At 29.2% G+C, this 25,860-nt stretch overlaps 1 protein-coding gene across 1 annotated transcript in view; it reads right to left on the bottom strand.

Moving 5' to 3' along the window:
- LOC100203218 (isocitrate dehydrogenase [NAD] subunit beta, mitochondrial) overlaps positions 1-25,860 on the bottom strand; it is a 60,454-nt gene that overhangs the window by 13,475 nt on the left and 21,119 nt on the right. The window contains exons 4-11 of the mRNA XM_065792905.1: positions 20,032-20,073; positions 15,842-15,921; positions 14,828-14,891; positions 14,677-14,739; positions 8,676-8,745; positions 8,376-8,509; positions 5,889-6,138; positions 5,667-5,761 (exon numbers count right to left, since the gene is read on the bottom strand). Of these exons, the coding sequence (XP_065648977.1) occupies positions 5,667-5,761; positions 5,889-6,138; positions 8,376-8,509; positions 8,676-8,745; positions 14,677-14,739; positions 14,828-14,891; positions 15,842-15,921; positions 20,032-20,073 (798 nt within the window). The remainder of the gene's footprint in view (positions 1-5,666; positions 5,762-5,888; positions 6,139-8,375; positions 8,510-8,675; positions 8,746-14,676; positions 14,740-14,827; positions 14,892-15,841; positions 15,922-20,031; positions 20,074-25,860) is intronic.

The raw sequence follows: 25,860 nt of genomic DNA, 5'->3' as shown, positions 1-25,860 counted from the left end.
AGACAGAAATATCCTGACAGAAAAAAGACAGCTCTCATGAGTGATTAATCTTAGTACAGTAACTAATGTCTTAAATAAACCAACAAACAAAGTAAAAAAGCATGTTTATTGCTGTCTTTTAATAAATAAGTAGAAATGCAATGACAGAATATGGATGTTTTTAATGCATGTAATAAGTAAATAAATGTGTACTAAGTAAATGAGTCATTATCACCAGTCTCCATCAGTTTTATGATTTTTTCCTATGTTAATGACTAAGAGCATATAGTAAAATATGCCTTAAATTTCAATGACTGGTAGCGCCCAGCAAAAAAAATTTTTTTCCCCTTTAAATTTTTACACATTTATTTTCTCACCAAAATGAACCATTTCAGTGAGTGGCCCACTGAAAAACAAAAAAAAATTTTAACCCAAAATAAGAAACACCCTTTTATATATATATATATATATATATATATATATATATATATATATATATATATATATATATATATATATATATATATATATATATATATACAGGGCTCGAATTAAGCGTATCGCAATCGCGAATCGCGATTACTTTTTGTACCTTCGCAATTAGTTTTTTCTTAAAATTTGTTTTTTCGCGATCTTTCTTTTTTTCGTGATTATTCTTTTTTTATTTTAAAAGATTGATACTCTATTCGCGAATATTTAGTGTTCATTTACAGTATAAAACTGCAGTGACTTCTGTAATGATAATTTTTTTTTTAAGGCGGAGCATAAAGTAAAAGAAAGAAAAATAAAAGATTTTGAAAATCAATCAGCAAAAATGTTCAAATGCAGGAAAAAGACCGATTGTTTAAGGAAGGAAAAATTTATAAAAAACAAACGATTAAATACCTATTCGAATCAAGAAATAAAAGATTTTGATTGAAAAAAGGAATAAAAGTTAATTGGTTGAAAAGTCACTTTCTTAACTCGAATTCTCAAAGGCTTTATTCCGATTTAGCTCATTCATTATGAACAAATTTAATGATGCTTTTATAAGTTTATTTTGCGAAGAGTAGTGGAAGGCAATAGAGCTAGCAAAACCGGTAAACCGGTTTACCAGTAAATTGGTTAAAAATTATGTTTAAATTTACCGGTAATTTTCAAATAATTTACCGGTAATTCGGTAAAATTTTATGGAAATTCTGAATAAATTATTAGTAGCATTTTTTTCTAATTAAAAAGAGAAATTCTACAAAAAAGCTAACTTTTTTACATATTATAAAAAAACAGTTGAAATCGCAAAAAATTACGAACTTTATAATGGAAAAGAATTTTGTTTTCGTACAATATTACAATATGCATTTCTTAAAAAAAAATACAGCCTACTTGATTGATTTTTCTTAAATTTTCGTTTTTTAATAGAAAAAGAAAAATATTTACATACAATTAGGATTTGTTTATGTAGTTTATTTATAATTACATTCAGTTTATTTTGTGCTCGCGTCCCATCTGGTTACAGTTACAGGTGACATTTTATTTAATTTAAATAGTGCGTTAGTGAGTTTTTTTAAAATTATTTGGTTTTTTGCACTGGATGATAAAACTATTAAGTATTATAAAAAAAAATTGAAAATAAACACAAAACATAACTTTGAAAATCAAGCAAATATTCTATATTTTTATTGTGTTGAGTATTTCACAAAAAGTCTTTAAAATTATATTATAGAATATATTTGTATTGTGTTCCAAAACTTACATATTGAATTTTTTTTAAAAAAATAGCCTTATCTATGATGTCTACTGGATCCGGACAAAATCAATTGTGGAATCATTTTCTACGTACGAAAGCTGGCGATTCAGCTATATGCAATGTATGCAAAAAAAAAATAAAATGCTCTGGCCGCAGCACAAGTGGTTTGTACAATCACCTTATCAGAAAACATAAAATTAATCTGCTAAAAAGAGTTCAACATGATGATGCAGAAGCTAGCTGTTCTAATATCAATACCAAAACTTCCATTACGAATGATACAAATTCTAGATCAAAAATTTCTGATTATTTCAACATTATTAAAACAATTGATGACTCATTTCCAGCTGTTTTAGCACGACTGACAGCACAAGATTGTTTATCATTTAAAAAGATTTGCACATTATACGATCTTCAGCAATTATTTAAATCCAAAGGATATGATTGGCCAAAGTCTCCAAAAACAATTAAGAAAATAGTGTTGCAGTATGGTGACAAAATCGGAAAACAAATCATTACAGAATTATCAGAAAGAATAGCCCGTGGTGAATTATTCAGCTTGACTTTCGATGAATGGACATCTCTCAAAAATCGAAGGTTTATGAATGTGAATGTCCACTCGTATGATAATGTATTTTGGAATCTCGGATTGGTTAGGATTAAAGGATCGATGTCTGCTGAAAAATGTATAATGTATCTTCAAAATACACTTAAAGAATTTTGTATTGCAATAGAAAATATAATTTCCATTACTACGGATGGGGCTGCCGTAATGAAAAAGGTAGGCAGATTACTGGACGTAAATCACCAACTTTGTTTAGCCCACGGCATCCAGTTATCAGTTATTAAGGTGCTGTATAAAAGATCTATTTCAGATAATATTTCTGTAGAAAATCAAGAAGTGGCTATTACTGAATTTGAACATGGTGAAGATGAAGAGGACGATGTAATGGAAGATATTGGGGTTTTTGACGTTATTGAGCATACATCAACTACTGATTCATCAATTCAACATGAAAGTATAGGTCCAATAATAACAAAAATTCGAAAAATTGTTGTCATGTTCCGTAGATCACCAACAAAAAATGACATCCTCCAAAAACATGTTAAGGATGAATTTAAAAAAGAACTTACGCTAATCCTTGACACAAAAACACGGTGGAGCAGTATGTTGATAATGTTGAAAAGAATTTATTCCTTCCAACATTATCAACATACTGCTTTTATCATTATTAACATTATCAACATACACAATTTTTAAGAGATTAAAAATTGTGTTCGTAAGATTCTAATCGATATCAAATCCGATATAGAGTTATAAGAAAATGATCTCTATGTTGTATCAAATATAATAATGGCTTTGCAACCTGTTAACGTAGCTGTGGAAGCTCTCTGTTCAAGGGACATGAATCTATATGATGCAGATTTGACAATTGGTTTCATGTTGGATGAACTAAGTAACCAAAATAATTTCTTAAGTAATGAATTGAAACAAGATTTAATATTTCGAATAAGTGAAAAAAGAACCGTATATTCTGATATATATTTATATCTTCATGAACCATGACCACGTACAGCTTTAAATAATGAAAATAATTATGGCGTGTTTAATACAACAAGTAAATTGGTTATGGAAAAAAATATTGTAGAAATCATTCAATAATTTTTAAAAAACGATTCCGAAACTACTGAAGCTGAAGTTGTGCAAGTGTATGAAACTGAATCAACTACGGTTTTATCAGCAGTGGCGACATCAAGTCAAGCAATGTCAATGAAGGAAAAACTTGATTTAGTAATTAAAAAAAAAATGATAACTATTGCTCACGAAGAGATTAGTGATCCGAAGACAACATTCGGTCTTTTAAATATAGTCAGGAAAAAAATTGGGTATTTCAAGGAACAAAATATTAAAGGAAAATATTTAAACAAACTCCAAAAGTATATTTCAGCAGTTCGCCCAACCAGTGTAAAGTCGGAAAGAGCTTTTTCTGCAGCAGGTTTAATTGGCACAAGGTACAGAACAAGTTTAAATGACGAAACATTAAATGTAATGTGTTTTTTAAGAGCTTACTTCAATAAACAATTTATGCTCCTTGAAAAGAATTGACTATATTAATTATTTTTATTTTAAAAATGAAGTTTTCTTTATGTTCATGTTTGTTTATGTTACGCTAAAATACAAAAATGTTAATGTATAATAAATGAATTAATTATATTTTGTTATATAAAAAAATTTTTTTTGATTGTTTATTTTGTTATTTATTTTTAACAAGGATGGACCTGCAAACTGATGCTGTTTTACTAATATATTCATTTGTTATGCTTTTTGTTGTTTTCAGTGTTTAGATTACTATTATTTAAGCCTTTAGAAAAAAAACCCGGTAAATTACCGGGAACCCGGTAATAATTTTTTTTTTACCGAATTACCGGTTTTTTAAAATATCGGTAAATTTACTAGCACTAGAAGGCAATATAGACTCTAAATAGTTATTAAAAAAAAACTTTAAAGTTTGTTAGTACACTTGCTAATTTTAAATTAATAGCAATAAATGGATGCAAATATGGACCACAGATGCAGATTATCTACAGTTAAAAAGTGGGAAAAACATTTTAATTGCGAGTTAGAATATGATTTAAATGGAAATGAAGTTATAAGATTATGATGCAGTTTATGTAAACAATTTTAAAAACGGATAAGTCAAACAAAATTGTTTTCCATGACCTGGATCAAACCAGGAACTATGTCAATAAAAAAAGATTCACTGGCATCGCACTAAAGCAGTGCGCAACATAAAGAGGCCACGCAAATTCATTAACAAACAACATTAGGTTCAGTTTCATTATCTAACCATGTTATTCATAATACTCCAATTGGGCATGGTTTACGTAAAATGGCCGTAAAAAGTTTAATATTGCGTATTACTTGGCAAAACTTAAATCAAAAATCAAAAAAAGTATTAGATCGTAAAAGATTCTATTATTTAGACACATTTTTTTCTTTCGCTTTAATTTATTAAATGAAAAAAGTGAACGCTAACTTTTATTAAAAAATACATTGAATGAAAAAGCAATAGATAGAAATATCATGGGAATTTGATAAGGTTACTTAGATAAGAAAACTTACTTAATAAGAATTTAATTATCATTCTTGTTTGTGATTGTGCAGGTTTTCGTGAAAATGTTAAGTTTTAACATTTTATCACGATAATATTTTCATCATTTTTAATAGTTTTTTATAACTGTTTCAAATTTATAGATTGTTTTGTTAGAGTTTTAAATAATTTTTTGGCTGTTAAAAATTTATAGAAAACTAAATATTCTACTTGTTTTAAACAGTTTAAAATATGTAAATAAAATAGAAAATGAAATAATTAATTAAAAGAAGATTATATCAAGTTCATTGGTTTTACAAAAATACAGCCGTTAAATTAAATGCAATATAATAATAGTAATAATGTAAATTATAGCTAAAGCTACTTTACAACCTCTGAACATAAATGTTATGACATCTTATGCAAAAATGAGAGTTATTATATATGTTATTATAAATAAGTTAAAATAAATAATGCCCCCTGCCCTCCGGCGGGAGTGGAGGAGGGGTTATGAGCAACAAAAAAATCGCTGCAAGGCAAGAGAAAAACCTTGGTTCTCAGAAAAAAAAAAAAAAAAGACTAGAATGGGCGATTCATCACAAAGATTACATACGTCAAATATTACAAACGTAACTTTATCTTAAGTTGATTATTACCACATTTTAAGAATTTAAGTGCCCAATATATATTAAGAAATTGCATTCTTAGATACATATTATCCATTATATATATATACACACACACACACACACACACACACACACACACACACACACACACACACACACACACACACACACACACACACAAACACACAAACACAAAGACTGCTTCATAAATTACCTCAAATAAAAAATAAAAATATTTACTGTATATGTTCCAACATATCACAAGCTGCAAATATCATTGCCGTAGGATTAGCAACATTTAGCCCTGCTCTTTGTGCATAAGTGTGTCTAGCACCCTAAAAAAATAAAGTGTTTTTAAAAGAAATTTTTTTAAGAAAAAGTCAAAATAAGTAAAACAAAATATATATAAAAAACAAAAAACTTATAAATCAAAAAAATTTATGAAGAAAGTTAATAAATTACTGGTTCAAACATGGCAAACTCTCTACCAAAACTTTTTCCACACACTACACCAGCTCCACCAACTAGTCCAGTTCCAACATTATTAACAATTGAACCATATAAATTTGGCATAACCATTACATCAAACTGCTGTGGTTTGGAAACAAGCTGCATACATGTGTTATCTATAATCATACCCTCAAACTCAATTTTTGGATACATTTTTGATATTCGTTTACAGGATTCAAAAAATAAACCATCTCCAAGTTTCCTGTATTATAAAACATTAAGTATTCTATGTAATATTCTTATACTCAATTTTAATAAATGTGATTTAGTAAGATACAAAACCAAAGTTAATTTCAAAGTTAAAAAATCAATTGTCAATCAGACTTATTTTTTAATGAAATATTTACTTACTATAAAACCTGTTTAACAAGTTGTTTAAACAGGTGTTTTAACCTAATGTGTCCTGAACCTACATAGCTAAATAAAACATATTTTACTAAATACTAAACAGCAAGCCATATACAACATACCTTAATACCCAGCAAATTGGAAATTTAAACATTAAATAGAATTTTGAATATGTTCACCTAAATATCGCAAATTGAATCAAATAAATCTTAGTTTTTATCCCATTTCAACTGTTTATGAAAACATATTGAGCTAACTGTGTAAGAACAGTATAATTTGTTCACATTTTTTCTAGTATGTTAGTGGGTCGAATTTAATCAAAATAAAGGGACTGTAGAATTTACATGGTATTAACTTTCAAACACTCAAATATAATTAGATGAAACTGAAAAACATAAAATTAGTATAAGAATAACTTAATTTTGTATAAAATATTTGGCAAAACTAAATATTTTGTTGATTAGCCTCACACTTGGTAGACTTGTAAGGGTATTTTTGTAGGCTACAATTACCAAAATTTTTATGCAAAACATTCTGATTTGACCTAGACATGAAAAAAACTAAAGTTTGGTTCAAAAAGTTTTTCAAACATCTTTTAAATGTTTGAAAAAAGTTGTTTGCAGACTAAATGCCACTGAGTTACATAGATGTGAAGCTATGCTAGTACTTTGTACAGATAAAGTGGTTTTGCACATTTAACTTGAAAATGTGATTTAAAAACTGTCACAGTTGTATGTGGACTAGGAATTAAAAATAGTTTACATAATTAAAAGTCAATTCATAAAAGAATATTTTCTTAATCCTTAAAAAGAATTTCTTAATCCCCTCTATGAAATAGAAATAGTTGTTGTATAATTTTATACAGTTTAGAAAATTTAAAACTGTTTTAAAACTGTGCTATGTTAAGAATTTATTTTATAATTTAAATCCTTATAGTAGCGATGACAAAACAACTCTGAAAACTAGTCTTGCGTGTATTCTTGACTTATGTTTAACTCTTGATATGACTGAGCCAATGAAACAACTAAGGCCAACACCAGCTAAACTACTAAATTACTTTAACGAATAGAAGAAAAAATGGTTAAAAGTTTTGATAAAACTTACTTGGATAGCTGTAAGGTCAACAAAAATGATATGATGGAATGGATACGGAAATCATAAGCAACGATGTTATCAAACAGGAAGACATGGATTATCATGACTTTGATACTTCATATTAGGTTAATTTGGGTGGTTTGGCATTAAAAAACATTTTTTGAATGAGTTTTCAATATAAAATAATTTCTTATTTTTGTATTCTGTTTTATAAAAGAAGGTTTTAGGTTTTTTACAGTTCTATGGTTCTAAATGTGTTTTTATAAACAAAGTAAAACCTTACCTCAGACATAAAATAAAGCTTGATCTTGACGTGGAATGGAATGGAATGGAATTCTATTCCTACTATGATTGAACCACTGAACTGTAAAATATCAAAATAACAATTTGTGAAATTTTAACTGAATTCCAAGCATAGGAAAAATAAGAAAAATTGGGTTTTTCTGCTTTGGAATTACTTTTCAAGTCCATGGAGGTTGTTAAAATTTTTCTCATTTTTATAACAGGCATATTTTAATGCAACTAAATAAAGATGCATTCTTTACATTTACATCCAGTTTATATAATTGAGACAAGATTGTTTCTTTGTGAGCAACAGTAAATGATTCACTACATTATGAACAACATTTCTGTGGACTTTAGATTTTTTTGAAATTTTATGATAAGAAGTCAAAAGGTTCTGATTAAAAGCTATTTTATTTCATATTCTTTATAATTCATAACTTTCATAATTCTTATTAGTGATATACCAAAACAATATAGATGCAAAAACAGCTTAAACAATTGAATTTTCAAAAAAACAGTTAACAGTTGTTTTTTTGAAAATTTAATTGTTTTTTGAAATATTTTTGAAAAATCCTAACAGTAAGTTGTACATAACATACTTTGCTACATACAACATAAGCCAGCTGTAAAGTTTACTTAATAGATGTCAAAATACTATATAACTAGCTACACTAATGCAAAATGTTAAACAGCTTATAAATTATAACATACATGATATTGGCTTTATGCACACAAATAACCTTCTTTCTTTTATGCTTCATAGCATAATCAAATGCAAACTTAGCAATTCGTTCTGATTTTGTTCGCGTTATCACTTTTATCATCTCAATTACTCCAGGTACACTCTAAAAATAATAGTTTATCAACATAAATTTTTTTTTTCTGTATTGTAAGGAAAATGTTTTCCAAAAATATTTATAAATAACCAATTAAAAAATAGTTTAAGTTTTTGTTCTGAACAAAAAACATCTTTTCACAATAGTTTTTATTACTCATAACAAATGTTATTACCTCATGCTCTAAGCTAGTATACTCTCCTTCAGTTTGTTCTCTTATTACAACAATGTCTACGTTTTTATGTCTAGAAAAATTGAAAACAATGTCTATGTTATTACAACAATGTATATGCACTTTCAGGGTATTCATGAGGTTTACAAATTTATTGGTAATATATGTTTAAAAAAAAAGATTAAAGGAAACAATTCAAAAAAGTTTTTTTTTTCTTACATTAATTTTTAGTTTAATTATTGTCAAAGATTTAAAAAATAAATAACTTTTAATTTTTTCAAAACTTTTTAAAAAAAAATCTTGAATGTTGTTTTTCTTTGATCAGTTCTTTTATTTTTTAATGCTATTTTTAGTTCAGTTTAAACAATTATGATAAAATATCTGTACTTGATGCAATAATGAGATTGTTTTTTATGGGAGTTTTTTCAATGAATAGAAAATATTAATTCTTAAAACTCATTTAACAAAAAAATATTTGACTATATATATACTTTCATTAGATTCAATTCACTGACCAATGAGAAAAGTAATAAAAAAGTTTTTTGAATGAAGAATAAAAAAAGTGGAGGAAACCAATAAAGAAATAATTTTTATTTTTTTCTTCTTAACGCTATAAAGTTGATGATATAGTCGATGTTGATTGTCATGTTGCTAGATCTTCAAATATTTCTGTTATTTTCAATTCTAATATGCCAATATTTGATGTATTAAAAGAAAAAAAGTTTTTTTAAGAGCACTAAATATATACGTTCTGGTGAAGAACTTGCCACTTTCATATGAAATTTTAAACAAACTTGAAGAATTATAATAGAAGGTACTAGAGTGTTCTGGAAGATAATGGAAGGTTCTAGAAAGATTCTGAAAACTTTTTAATCTAGAAGAGTGTTTTTCCACTTAAGGATCCCAATGTGGCAAGTTTTAGAAGGTCTCTATGATGTATATGAGAACATGGTACTTACTTACAATTGCCACAGCTTATTTTTCAAAACGCCCTAAGGTAAAAAAATTCAAAGTTTCTTTTTTGGATGCTGATAAACATTAGTGAATGAATATTTTTGGAAGAATTATGAAGAAATTAATAAAAATCCTTTCAAAAAACATTTTGCAATAACTTGTCTGCTATTAATTGCAAAATGTAATCTCAAAATATTGAAAAATCATCTTCAAGTGTTTTGAAAAAAATGTGTTAAAGCAAAAAAAAGACAACAAAAAAACATGGCCCATTTAAAACTATAATGAATTTTCTTTTAGTTTTTCTTAAAGTAAGAAGATTTTAGTTTTATGAAGATTTTAGTTTTATGAACTTTTTATTTTTTAAATATTAATAAACAGTGCAAGGATTTTAATAAGCTCCATGTCATATAAAGTCATAAAACTAATATACGCCTAATCAAACCTCCCTTCTCTTTCTATTATTAGGAGTTTACAATAAGATGTCAAATTATCAATAGTTAAAATAATGATAATAAGTCAATTAATTTCTATTATTTACTAATAATATATAAATAAATAGATTTTAACAGGAATAAATTTTTATATAAATTAAGTGTGAAAAATCTTACAATGACCCATTTTATAGGTCCAACTCTAATCTTAGTATAAATCGTATGTGTGTTTTGACAAATTACTTAAGAAACTAACAAATTTACCAGTAAATATAACTTTAACAACTAATATAATACTACTAAACAAAAATTTGGTAGTTGTAGTAATGTAACACACACAGATCACCATATTTTTAAAACTGTTTGTGATCTGTGTTTAATGTTTTAAACGTAGTGATCAGAGTTTTATTTTGTGTTTTTGTTATAATTGTAATATTTAGGATTTAATTATTGTAAACATAGTATATATATATATTTTTTTTTAATTCTAATTTACTCCCAACAAGGCTGCAAGCAACCACTATAAAGCTGGGAGTTACTAGGAAAAAAAAGAATAGAGATATTGAGCAAGGAAACATTGACAGAATACTTGGAAAGTTGTAGGTTATAGGAAAACATGAAGATTGGATAGGATTTTAAAGGGTTGAAGTGCAGGGAAAAAAAACTAGATGAATAAAAGTTTTTAGAGCATGCACGAACAGAGACAGTAAACAAATAAGATTTAGCTAAATGATGAATCAAATGAGAATGAGTTTTAGTTGATGGAACTAGAGATGATAACTCCTTTGAGCAGCAACCATTATATTATTTGTAGAAAAGAGAAAAAGATGCTACTTTACAAGAATGGGTAAGAGGCTAAAGCTTTGCAGATTGGGTCCAACTCTATTTACAATGCATTTTTGGACATTGTCTAGAAGAGAACGAGCATCATTAGAAGAACCAGCCCAAATACGACAACAGTATTCCATACAGGGACGAATGAGAGATTTGTAAAGAATGGAATCAGGAGTAAGAAAATGGCGAGCACAATAAAGAGAAGCAAAATTAGCGGATGCTAATTTAGCAATTGATTATATACATGATTTCCATGAAAGGTTAGTAGTAAACGATAATTCAAGAAGATATAAAGAAGAGGACTCAGTATTGCTATATTTGTTGGAGTAAAAATATACAAGCCACTGTGAGCCCCAATCTGCTACAGAAGTGAGATCAAATTCAAGATCAGCTGCCTGTTCTAACCAATCAAAAAGAGAAGACTTTTTGTCAAGATACTCTTATCTTGACAAAAAGTTGAGTCATCAGCAAAGAATTACTTTAGATGTAAGGTTGTCAGGAAGATTATTAATGTAGATAAGAAACTAAAACGGGACCAAGGATAGAACCTTGATTAGCAAGTCAACCATAGCGCGAGAGGCAAGTCAACCATAGAGCGAGAGGATGAAAAACCCTATTGATTGTCTGACAATAAGTAATTTGACTCAAGATGGGATGTGAAAAATTTGTTGATCAAAGACTTAAAGACCTTCCTTACAGCAGACTATTCAAGACTGTGACAGGAATGCTGTCTGGACCACAAGTCATAGAAGAGTTTAATTGAGATATGACTTTAGCAACAAAAACTGGAGTGATTTGAATTCTAACAGTGGGTTAACTGTTTAATTGAAATGAAAGGAAGAGAATGGCTATAAGATTCAAGAGTCAAATAAGAAGAAAAGCCTTATCCTTGGGAAAGGTTATAAGTCCAATGAATGAGAAATGGAATGTTAGACCTACTCTTGTCAATGATGCTGTTGAAGATTTTCTAAAAGTCTGTAGAGCCTAACTTCTGAGGTAAGATGTGAGATTTAGTGAATTGGGAATAAGAAGGAGCTAAGCATCAGACAGCACTTTTTTACATCAATTTCTTGCAATAGTAAATAGCTGTCTGTTTTTAATAGAGTTCTTTCAAAAGAGTTGTTCTTTTGAAAAAGGTGAAGAAAATGATTATGATTAGAAACAGCAGTTGCAGGTGAACACCATGGAGTAGAATGTGGTTTTGGAACCGACGAGAAGTAATAAAAGCTTCCATTCCTGCCTGAATCCAGGAGGTTACATAGGAGGCACATATATCAGCTGAGAGAAAAAAGACATCAACCCAAGGACTGTCACAAAGAAAATCACAAAAAAAATCCTAGTCAGCTTTAGGGTAGTAGTACATCCAAAAAAGAAGTATGAGATGAAATATTTATAGAGATCATTGCATGGTCAGAACCATCTAAGGGAGAAATGGGAGAAACAGAACACAAGCTAGGGTCAGAGACATAAATTAAGGAGTGACGGTAAATGATTAGGGTTGTCAGGAAAACGAGTCACAAAGTTAAATGTCTGAGTAAGAGATTGAGAAATGCAGAAGTTATAGGCTTTAGTGCCAGCAGGGTCAGTTGCGTTAGAGCCAAGCCATTCAGTCTGAAGAGCATTAAAGTCACCAATAACAACAATATTGATAGAGGTGTAAGGAGAGAGGGCTAAGCCAATTTAAATATAAAGTTAAACATAAGCACTATTTACTAGTGAAAAAAATTCAGATAAAATTAAAAATTAAAACTAAACTTTTAAATAAATAAAGTAAATAAATTAATGTAATTTTTTTAATTGTTACTCAATAATAAAAAATATAAAATCATTTTTAGTTGCAAAGCCACAATTAGAAATTTAACATATTTAAATCACTAATACAAATGTCAAAAAAAGAAAGAAATTTGTTTATATCAAGCTATTTTAAAAATGTAATTTAAATTTAATTATATAATATATAAAAAAATTTGAAACCAAATTAATAGCATTTATTTAACATTTAACTACCTTTGTGGTATTATCAATAACAAATAAAAAAAAAAAAAAAAAAAGTAAATACCTTTAAAAAAGTTAGTCTTTAAAAAAAGTTTATTAACAATGAGAACTTTATAACCCCAAATTGCATTAGGCTTCTGGTGGTAAATAGATATTTGTTCCTCAAATTCAGTGGGCTCAGATTCTAATTTACCTTTTGTTCTGAAATGTCATCAGTTTCCTGTCAGATTGGCTTTTCAATGTCAACTACATGTTGAATGTTCAAGAACTATTTAATAGTTTGTTTTTAAAAATTGATACACATCCCATTCAAGGTATAGTAGGTGAAAAATCATTTACAAGTAATGTTATATTTTCAAATGTTCTTAATTTATAGTCTTTAGATTTTTCATTTTAAAAATTCATAGCTCGCAATTACAAGTTGTATGTATGTTATGACTTTAGTTACTAATTGTACTTTTTATTTATTATTTATATTTTTATTTATCATTATACTTTTATTTATTTGAACATTATTTTATTGCATTAATCAACCAAATTAGTGAGAAACTCATGAATTGCATGATTTTTATAAAAACTAATATATAATTTAAAAAATTTTATAATAAATAATTTTCATAGGAACTAATATTGTTCCGAAAATTCCATATAAAATTTCAAAAGTTGGATAAGCAAAATAACATAACTTTTGAATGATTTAATAAATGATATAAAAACAATGTTTTATTTACATACTTACACCACATAATTTATTAAAAATTATTGTTTTATCATTAAACATTTTTTATAAAAAAATTTAACAAAGCTTGTTATTGAAAACCTAGTTTTTATTTTTTTGTCTGCTGTTAAAACTGATTTTAAAAAGTTATTAGTGTAAAGCTAGGTTGTAAAACTAACCAAGCAAGTGACTTGCAGTGTGTGTATAGCTAGATTGTTATACTTGCAAGCTATTTTTTTATAACTTAAACTTTATTAAAAAAAAAGTAATATGGTGTAGAGCAAAATTACCAACTTTTCTAGCCAAGCCGTGAACTTAACAGAGGTGTAACAGCATTTAGTGCCAAGAGGTGTTCTGATGTTTATCTAGGTTTTGCTGTCTAGCCTTTGATAATTATTCAGAAAACATATAATGTCTGTAAATATTTAGTGCTCTGTTAATATTTATTCTTCTTGTGAAATTGTAGTGGCGTTATTGTTTTAATGTTTTGCTTCAATATTACAGAGCCAAAATATTCAATTGAGTCAACTTTTAATGTGCCACTGTGCTATGTGTATATAATATTTGAGCAGTACAAGAGAAAATAGTAAATAAAGATTTTTAATAAGATCATTACTTTTTATCATTTTCTGTAATCTATTGAAAATGATTAAAAAATAATCAGGAGGTGTAAGCCAGACCTGCCATGACCCATATTATGGGTCTGGACAGCTAGTAAACAATTATATTATTAAACAATTAAATTTGAAATTGTTGTTACAGCATAACCTTAATAACATAATCATTATAATTTAAGTAAAAATTGTAGTATTGAACTGCAACTAATGAAATAACAACAACTATTTCAATGCAATGCCTAAAGTTTTTAAGGTTTTCTTCTAAAGATTTTAACTAACCATTAACTTGAGCTTAAGCAAATTTCTCGCTACCTATACTTAAATTTTTTTCACATTTCGATACCACTGAAAACAAAAAACAAAAGAATAGATTTTTAACTCTTTAAATGAGCTAAATTTATTTTTTCTACATATTTGTAGAAAATAGTTTAATTGCTAATTTAACAAAATCTAACCTAGTAGGTAAACCTGGCATTGATTTACAATGGACAATATTTGCAAAAAGGTCCAGCTTTAATCTAAATTAGAAATGTAATTTTCAAGTTACTTGGTCAACAATACAAATTTAAACAAATAAAAAAAAAATTTGTATAATAAAACTTATACTTTAATTGTTGATTTAATGATAAATGACGTTCTGCTCCAATACTAGTGGGAGTTGCTAAAATACCTAAATAATATAAAAAATGAATAATACAGTTAATTCCCAGTCAGTTGAACACCAGTTAACTTGAACTTTTATTATCTCAAACCGTTTAATTTAGTCCCTTGAAACTGTCTAATCATTTACTATTAAAATTCTCTGGTGGTCTCTGATAACTCAACCTTTATTAAGTGGAATAATTTTTTTCCCCTATCAGCAAATTTCTTCAGATAACTCAAACTTTTAAACTTCAGATAACTCAAAATGTTTGTATGTGAATTAAAGATACTGACATTATTGAAAATTCTTTTAAAAAAGAAGTCATTTCATATAAAACCTAAATAACTGTAGCCTAATATTTTTTTATTTTTTCGTTATATTTAGACCTGAATAAATCAGATCATTATCAGACATAAAATAATGCTATATTAAAACTGTTTAAAGTAAAATCATAATAAAACCCTTAAAAAACAATTATTTTATAGATAATGAACTTCTAAATAAAAGACTGCAAAAAAAGTTTAACAAAACAATGACTTTCTTATATTTGGTAATAAGATTGAGTCTAGCAGACCTTATAGATGCAATTTTATTACCAAATATAAGGAAATCATTGTGCTGCTAAACTTTTTTGAATGTTACCTTTTGAATACAATTGGTAACTTCTTTCATTGAAACATTAGTATAATGATGTAAATTTAATGTATATACTTTAGAATCAAATAAGGAAAAATCTCCTTGATTTTTCTTTATTTAATGCTAAAGTATATACATTAAATTTACTCGAACTAATATCTTATATCAGCCAAAGTTCGACTAAACAGGAATTAAATTTAGTCAAACATTTGTTAAGTCAAACCATTCTCCTTGGTCTCTTGGAGGTTTGAGTTATCTGGAATTAACTGTAGTATTATTTAAACAAATAACGCAATTATAACATAAATATATAAAATTAAAACCTAAAATCAACAACTCACCCTTTAACCCTACGCGTGTTCTTTTCATTGAATCTATCACAGTTTTTAAAGCAGTCTCTTCTCCATATGTTCCTATATCACTTAATTAATTATATAAAAAATTAAAAATTTATACACTAGAATATATGCATATATATATATATATATATATATATATATATATATATATATATATATATATATATATATATATATATATATATATATATATATATATATATATATATGGTAACAAGTAACCAAGTACAATCTGCTTCATGTCTTGCTGCCTTGCAGGATACGCCTTTTTAGGCAAAGGCTAGGAGATGCCAACTCCGAGAAACACCCCCTGCCATGGGGCTCTTGGTTGAGTAAAGGCTAGAGATGGTGTTTCGATAAAAATACTCATCTTGGGCAGATGTTAAATGCACCCAGCTACTGTCTTGTAGAAGGCCTCCTAGGCAAAGACTTGAGGGGCAAACAGATTCTGTTGACCAGCCTCGCACCCCTTCTTCATCATTAGGCTGGCGCAGATGTATTTTTAATACATTGTTTCCAGTTTAGGATGTTAAATGCTGGATCTTCTTGAAAGATTGCACTCTTTTTGATGTTATTTCTGATCATATTGAACAAGCCCTCTCTCTTTATCCATCAGCTAATATAGTTGTTGTCGGTGACTTTAATGCTCACCACTCTGAATGGGTTGGCTGTAGTGTCAGTGATTCTGCAGGCATTAAAGCCCACAACTTTTGCCTTTCTCAATCCCTAACTCAAATAGTCAACTTTCCAACTTGCTTTCCTGACAACCCGAATCATTTACCTTCTCTACTCGAATTATGTCTTGTTTCTGATCCTTGTTTCTGATCTCCACATTCCCCCTTAGGTACTTCTGATCATAGTTTAATCTCTTTAAAACTAACATCTCATTCTTCTTCATCACCTGATTCCCCCTATTATTGGTTCAATAATAGGGAGAATCAGGTGATGAAGAAGAATGAGATGTATACAACTACAGTAAAGCTGACTGGGATACTTTCCGTGATTTTCTTTGTGATGGCCCTTGGGTAGAAATCTTTTGTCTTCCTGTCGACAAATGTGCTTCTTACATAACTTCGTGGATTCAGGCTGGCATGGAAACTTTTGTTCCTTCTCGACAATTTCAGGTCAAGCCTTACTCTCCTCCATGGTTTTCCTCACACTGTGTTGCTGCGATTGCCAATCGAAACCGTTACTTTACATATTTATCAGCAAAACAATTCTCCAGAAAACAGACGCCTGTTTATTACTGCTAGAAACAATTGTAAAAAAGTTTTGTCTAACGCCAAAACCCGCTATTCTCAGGTCATGAAATCTCGCATTTCATCTCAAAAATTAGGCTCTCGTGACTTCTGGAGAATCTTTAATAATATCAATAATAAGGGCAAATCTTTAATTCCGCCTTTCTTGTATGGTTCAGACTTTGTCACCTCACCTAAAGACAAAGCATAATTGTTTGCTAAAAACTTTTCATCAAAATCATCTCTTGATTCCACTAGTTGCATTCTACCTGATATTGCCAACAAACAGGTTGATCCATTGCTTGACATTCATATCACTCCAGCTTCTGTATCTAAAGTGATTTCCTGCCTAGACTCTTCACTTACAGCTTGTGGCCCGGACAACATACCTGTTATTGTCTTGCAGAAGTGTTCTCCGGAGCTGTCGTCTATACTCTCAAAACTATTCAACAAGTGCTTATCAGAGTCTTGTTATCCAGCCTGCTGGAAAGCGGCATCTGTTATCCCTATCTTCAAAAATTCTGGAGAGCGATTTGATTCATCTAACTACCGTCCCATCAGTCGTCTTCCTATCATAAGCAAGGTTTTTGAGTCTTTAATTAACAAACACTTATTGAATCCTTCCTTTCCAATCGTAGTATGAAAGTTATCCTCGATTGATAACTCTTCTTCTTATTCTGTAACTTCAGGGGTTCCTCACAGTTCTATCCTTGGCCCTATACTCTTTTTAATTTACATTAACCATCTTCCAGATATTCTCACATCTAAGGTGGCATTGTTTGCTGATGATACTACCATTTATTCTTGTCGTGATAAGAAACCAATACTCTCTGATTGCTTGGAGGGGGCATTTGAGCTTGAAAAGAATCCTACTTCTGCTACAGCATGGGTTTTACAGTGGCTGGTGAACTTTAATTCAGATAAAACTCAATTTTTTTTCAGCCAATCGTTATCACAATAATTTAGATCTTCCTATATTTATGAACAGCGATGTACTCGATGAGTCATCTACTCTTCTTCTTCTAGGATTAACTCTTACTTCCAATCTTTCTTGGAAACCATATATCAAATCAGTTGCAAAATTAGCATCTGCTAAGGTTGCATCTCTTTATCGAGCTCGTCACTTTCTTACTTTCGATTCTATTCTCTATCTCTATAAATCTCAAATCCGGCCTTGTATGGAATACTGTTGTCATATCTGGGGCGGTTCTTCTAATGATGCCCTTTCTCTTTTAGACAAGGTGCAAAAACGCATTGTAAACATAGGACCTGCTCTTGCAGCCAACCTCCAACCATTGTCACATCGTCGTAATGTTGCTTCTCTTTCTCTTTTCTACAAATACTATGATGGGCACTGCTCTAAATAGCTAGCGTCTCTTGTGCCATCAACTAAAATTCATTCTCGTGTTACTCGTCATTTAATTAAGTGTCATTCGTTTTCTGTGACTGTTCCTAAGTGCTTCAAAAACGCTTATTCGTCTAGTTTTTTTCCTCAAACATCAGTTCTTTGGAATTCCCATCTTGCTTTACTGAATCATATAATTTGCAATCCTTTAAGTCGTCTGTCAATCATTATCTTGCTCTACAATCTTCATCTTTTTTCTTTCAGTAATTTCCAACTTTAATTAGTGGCTGCCTGCAGTCTTGTTGGAAGCGAAGATGTTTAAAAAATATATACATATATATATATATATATATATATATATATATATATATATATATATATATATATATATATAGATTATTCACCTCCCAAGGCCCGAAGGGGGCCGATACAGTCGAGGAGGCTACTCATTTTTTTGTGTTTTTTATTTTTTTTTTTAGTTATTATTCGTGGTGCAACCCTCTCTCAACTCTTTAACTCCGAAACACGAACCTTGCAGAGGTTCGTGTTTCGGAGTTAAAGGCCGCTGCGCGGAGAAACTAAGTTGATGTGAGTCTCCCTAAATAAGGATTTAGATAAAGCATGTAGCTTTTAAACACCCAATATCAAAACAATCCTGTTTTGATATTGGGTGTTTCAATTCTTTATCAATAAGTCTTGAAATCTCGATGTTATCAAAAAGTCGAATGTTTTCAAAAAGTCTGACATAACAAGAGCTTAGTTTAATTTGAACATTCGCAAAGTTGGACAAGATATATATAGCCCTTTAGAGTCCGAGTTAATGGGATCCTACTGTACTCTAAACATTACAAAGGAGCAGATTGGCCTACTGACAATGGGGCATGTTGGCCATAAAAAAAACTGGTCTTCAACAAATTGTTTTGTTGCTAAATAACTTGTTTTTATTTAAGATAATAATATTTAATGCTTTAAAATGTTTTGAAAATAAAAAACAAATTAGGTGTAAATAATAAGAATTAAATAAATAAGAATTTTATGCTTTTTTAGTATTTAGAGGGTTTCATACTAAGGTCCAACACATTTCAAATTTAACTTTTTATTTATTTTTTTAAATAAAAAAAATAAAAATAAAACATATACTTAATGAAAGAAAAAGAATTTGGTGAAAATTAAATTTATCCCTGTTTTATACCTCTGGGCCAACTTACTATTTTTTTCTATTTTTGAGGGTTGATAGTGTAAAGCTAATAATTTTTTCTTTTATCGCTAATAATTTTTTCTTTTATCACATTGTTGTAGCGCATAGTTTGATTAATTATGTCATTTATGAGGTGCAACTGTTACATCAGCAATGGTTAAGAATTCTAATTTTACTAACGGAAATTTTTTATGTTTTATTTGCTTTGTAGACATTAGAAAATATCAAAGTTTCAAATTTTAAAATAATTAAGCTTGGATTAAATAACTTTTAAACTTTGATTTTTTTCTAAATTCTTTGTAGTGAACCACTTTTAAATTAAAATAAAAAGTGGTTCACTACAAAGAATTTAGAAAAAAATCAAAATAAATTAATGAATAACAGTATTTACCTTGCATAAACTATATCCCAGTCCACCGGTACTCCAATGGAACTAATTTACAAAAGAAAGATATACAAATCATTATATCAATCAAATATATATTATACAAATATCATTATATCAATCATATATATTATATCAATATATATTATATAAATATCATTATATCAATCAAATATAATATTATACAAATCAAGATATACAAATCATAAGTTAAAAAAACAATGAAAAAAAAAATTAGTATATTTGATTAAAAACTATTTATATAAAGATTTTTATAGTGGTAAAAATATGTATGTTTAAGCTCTCCATAAATGTATGTCCCAAAAACCTAAGATTGTCAAAGTCTCAGGTTGCTTTGAAATATGGCATTCCAAAAAATACTCTGCCAACATGAATCAAAAATAAAAATGAAAATTTCGAATCTATGAAGATTTAAAGGAAATAGCATCACTTCTAAAAACAAAAACGAGAGAACTTGCTGAAAAGATTAGCATCAACGGATTTCAAGCATCTGATGGTTGGTTTGATCATCGGAAAAAACAGATGTTTCTTTCAAGATGGTAACTCTTGTACAGCTGATATGACCACATCATGGAAGGAAACAAATCTCCCAACAATTTTATCCAGGTATAAACTTGATGAAATTTATAGTGCAGATGAATTTAGATTATTTTTTCGTTTGTAAACAATAAGCCACTAAATCCGAGGCTTGTATAGGGAGAAAGCACATAAAAATTTTTCTTACTGGGATGGTCACAGCAAATGTAATAATAATCATTTTGCTGCTTCAAAAGAGTTAAAGGGACCCCAAAGTGCCGAGACAAGTTGTGTTTATTTTAAAGAGAATGATCAAAAAAAAATGTTTGGGCAGAATCTTTTTTAATAAAACAAAATAATAAATGTAAACCAACAAAAACAAACTTTGTTGTTTTACTCGAAGCTCACCGTCTCCACAGTAGCAATTCTCTCTGAGTCTTTAAAATATACGCTGCAACCTACAGACTTTATAATTTATTCAAGCGCGTTTAATTTCAAAGAGTTTTAGTAAATGACGTCATTGTAGAATTTTTTCGCGAGAGCGCGAGAACCAAATATAATTAAGATTTTTATATTACACTCTTAAATAAAATAAATATATAAAAAAGTCGTTGATCACCTTATTATATATTCTGAATCTTTTTTTTAATGTAAATAATGTAAACTTTTTTTATTTTGTCTAAGCCGTTTATTGTTACGACGTTTTTGTTCTCCTATTGAATTGACATTTTCAAAATTTTTTAATTTTTAATTAATAAATAATTTCGGTAAACGACATCATTTATTAGAGATAACAGCTGAATTCTATAATTTATAGTTAGAAAATATTACTAAGTATGTCAATTTAGTGGAAATAAATTTTGATGGATTTGCATATAAATATTAGGGTAATTTTGTATTTTGCATTTGGATTTTGATAACTAAATGGTTAAAATGCTGGCAACTCCATACCAATTCGAACCTCTTTAAAAAAAGACAAAAAAAACTTGTATGTATCAGCTATGAAAATTTGAATTTTTATATTGCTAAAACGTCAAAGTTAAGCCGTTTAAGTGTTGGTGCTGAACAATGGTGTAAATATAGATATTGTAAAACTATGCCAATTGAAGAAGAATGTCTTTGTTGCGTTAAAATAAAGGAAATAAATATTGTCTCAGGTTTTACAAATTAAGTAACATTCTTTAAATATAAACTGATGTGCGCAGTATTAATAATAGTAATAATAACAAACATTAACTTTTTTGAACATAAAATCTATGTAAAGTAAAAAAAAAATTTTTTTTAAAGATCATCAATGCATAACAAAGTATGAAAAAGACAGCTTTTTATTAATTAAAGCAATAAATAATGTTTATGGCAATAATTCAAGACAGATGGCGATTAAAATTGTTAATGTGTTGAAGCGCGTGTTAAAAAATATTTAATATTTCCTAATTTATATGTTGTATTTGGCAAGTATTTTGCATTTCTCTTATCAAAAAACTAGCAAAATTGACAATGAAAAGTTTTTTGTTAAACGATATTGATTTCAAAATTGACTCAAAATTGAGGTTTTTGAGAATATATGTAACCCGATGGAAAGTTTAGCAAATAAGGGGTCGTCCATAATGTATATACGCCTGTAAATCGACCCTTCCCCACCTCCCCTCCTTCCACATTTTTCTATAGTATTTTTTAGTCCATCTCCCTAAAACTATATATGCTTTTAACCTACCTAACCAATATTTTATGATATTTATTTTACATTAGTGTCTCCATACTTTTATAATTGACCCCCTGCCCTCCATCTCATATACGCTCTTTGCAGACCCCCTCTCCCCCACCCAAGCATATATACTTTATAAACATTCCCTAAATGCTGTTAAATTAAACTTTTATAAGGTTAAAAAAAACAAAATTTTTTTAACAGAACCTTTATACGGATAATAATAATTTAATAACAAATAACAATAAATATAATACAAAATTAATTTACAGCAATAAACAAGCTTAAAATTCTGAAATATTTTATTATTATTTTTAATGCGAACTTCGTAAAAATAACAAAAAAATAATAACTTCAAATAACTAAAAAAATTCTATAGTTAATGATTAAAAAATTTTTTATATAATGATAAGTAACTAAACAAATTCTTTAATAATCAATAATGAAAAAAAAAAAATCTATAACTTGCAAACAAAAAATCTTTTTAAATAACTTTCTTATCGAGATTCTACAATGATGTCATTTTCTAAAACTCTTTGGAATTAAACGCGCTTGAATAAATTAATAAGCCTGTAGATTGCGGCGTATATTTTAAAGACTCCGAGAGAATTGCTACTGTTGAGACGGTGAGCTTCGAGTAAAACAACAAAGTTTGTTTTTGTTGGTATATATTATTATTGTTTTATTCAAAAAAATTCTGCCCAAACATTTTTTTTTAATCATTCTCTTTAAAATAAATACAACTTGTCTCAGCACTTTGGGATCCCTTTAAGCACTTACCTTGCAGATACAGAAATCAAAATAAAAGCTGGATGGATAATGTACTGTTTGAAGAGTGGATACGGGAAATGGTCCAAAGGTCAGGGCATTATACGCAGTTTGAAAGTTTATCAAAGATCTTTGGTATTACAAAGACTGGTCATAGCTATCGAAAAAAAAAAAGATCTTCCTATTTTTTTAATTTTAGATTTTTTTTTTTTTTTTTTTTTTTTTTTTAAACATCTTCGCTTCCAACAAGCAGCCACTAATTAAAGTTGGAAGTTACTGGAAGAGAAAAGATGAAAATTGTAGAGCAAGATAACGATTGACAGACGATTTAAAAGATTGCAAATTATATGAATCAGGAAAGCAAGATGAAGGAAGCGAATTCCAAAGAACTGATGTTCGAGGAAAAAAACTAGACGAATAAGCGTTTTTGGAGCACTTAGGAACAGTCACAGAAAAAGAATGACACTTAATTGAATGAGCATCAGGGCATTATACGCAGTTTGAAAGTTTATCAAAGATCTTTGGTATTACAAAGACTGGTCATAGCTATCGAAAAAAGAAAAGATCTTCCTATTTTTTTAATTTTAGATTTTTTTTTTTTTTTTTTTTTTTTTAAACATCTTCGCTTCCAACAAGCAGCCACTAATTAAAGTTGGAAGTTACTGGAAGAGAAAAGATGAAAATTGTAGAGCAAGATGACGATTGACAGACGATTTAAAAGATTGCAAATTATATGAATCAGGAAAGCAAGATGAAGGAAGCGAATTCCAAAGAACTGATGTTCAAGGAAAAAAACTAGACGAATAAGCGTTTTTGGAGCACTTAGGAACAGTCACAGAAAAAGAATGACACTTAATTGAATGAGCATCAGGGCATTATACGCAGTTTGAAAGTTTATCAAAGATCTTTGGTATTACAAAGACTGGTCATAGCTATCGAAAAAAGTAAAGATCTTCCTATTTTTTTAATTTTAGATTTTTTTTTTTTTTTTTTTTTTTTTTAAAAATATTCGCTTCCAACAAGCAGCCACTAATTAAAGTTGGAAGTTACTGGAAGAGAAAAGATGAAAATTGTAGAGCAAGATAACGATTGACAGACGATTTAAAAGATTGCAAATTATATGAATCAGGAAAGCAAGATGAAGGAAGCGAATTCCAAAGAACTGATGTTCGAGGAAAAAAACTAGACGAATAAGCGTTTTTGGAGCACTTAGGAACAGTCACAGAAAAAGAATGACACTTAATTGAATGACGAGATAACACGAGAATGAATTTTAGTAGATGGCACAAGAGACGCTAGCTATTTAGAGCAGTGCCCATCATAGTATTTGTAGAAAAGAGAAAGAGAAGCAACATTACGACGATGTGATAATGGTTGGAGGTTGGCTGCAAAAGCAGGTCCAACTATGTTTACAATGCGTTTTTGCACCTTGTCTAAAAGAGAAAGGACATCATTAGAAGATCCGCCCCAGATATGGCAACAGTATTCCATACAAGGCCGGATTTGAGATTTATAGAGATAGAGAATAGAATCCAGAGTAAGAAAGTGGCGAGCTTGAAAAAGAGATGCAACCTTAGCAGATGCTAATTTTGCAACCGATTTGATATATGGTTTCCAAGAAAGATTGGAAGTAAGAGTTAATCCTAGAAGATGAAGAGTAGGTGACTCATCGAGTACATCACCGTTCATAAATATAGGAAGATCTAAATTATTGCGATAACGATTGGCTGAAAAAAATTGAGTTTTATTGAATTAAAGTTCACCAGCCACTGTGAGCCCCATGCTGTAGCAGAAGTGAGATCCTTTTCAAGCTCAAATGCCCCCTCCAGGCAATCAGAGGGTGTTGGTTTCTTATCACGACAAAAATAAATGGTAGTATCATCAGCAAACAATGCCACCTTAGATGTGAGAATATCTGGAAGATCGTTAATGTAAATTAAAAAGAGTATAGGGCCAAGGATAGAACCTTGAGGAACCCCTGAAGTTACAGAATAAGAAGAAGAGTGTTGTCCATCGAGGACAACTTTTATGCTACGATTGGAAAGGAAGGATTCAATGATCTTAAAGATGTTGCCAGGTACACCATAAGAGGAAAGCTTATGGAGAAGACCAGCATGCCAAACTTTATCAAACGCTTTTGAAATGTCAAGAGCGATGGCCTTAACCTCTCCACCTTCATCTAATGCACGATAAAACCTGTCAGTTATTACTGTTAGCAAACCAGCTGTAGAACGAGAAGATCGAAATCCATATTGATGGTCAGAAAGTAAGTTATTAGATTCAAGATGAGAAATTAAGTGTTTGTTAATTAAAGATTCAAAAACCTTGCTTATGATAGGAAGAAGACTTATGGGACGGTAGTTAGACAAATCAGATCGCTCCCCAGAATTTTTGAAGATAGGGATAATAGATGTGGCTTACCAGCAGGCTGGAAAACAAGACTCTGATAAGCACTTGTTGAATAGTTTTGAGAGTATAGACGACAGCTCTGGAGAACACTTCTGCAAGACAATAACAGGTATGTTGTCTGGGCCACAAGCTGTAGAAGAGTCTAGGCAGGAAATCACTTTAGATACAGATGCTGGAGTGATATAAATGTCAAGCAATGGATTAACCTGTTTGTTGGCAATATCAGGTAGAACGCCATTAGTGGAATCAAGAGATGATATTGATGAAAAGTTTTTAGCAAACAGTTCGGCTTTGTCTTTAGGTGAGGTGACAAAGTCTGAACCATACAAGAGAGGTGGAATTATAGATTTGCCCTTATTATTGATATTATTAAAGATTCTCCAGAAGTCACGAGAGCCTAATTATTGAGATGAGAT

The sequence above is a fragment of the Hydra vulgaris genome, chromosome 03 (genome assembly GCF_038396675.1).
Source record: "Hydra vulgaris chromosome 03, alternate assembly HydraT2T_AEP".
NCBI classification, from domain to species: Eukaryota; Metazoa; Cnidaria; class Hydrozoa; order Anthoathecata; family Hydridae; genus Hydra; species Hydra vulgaris.
The sequence above is the reverse complement of the archived record's forward strand: the minus strand, read 5'-3'. Positions and strand labels throughout refer to the sequence as shown.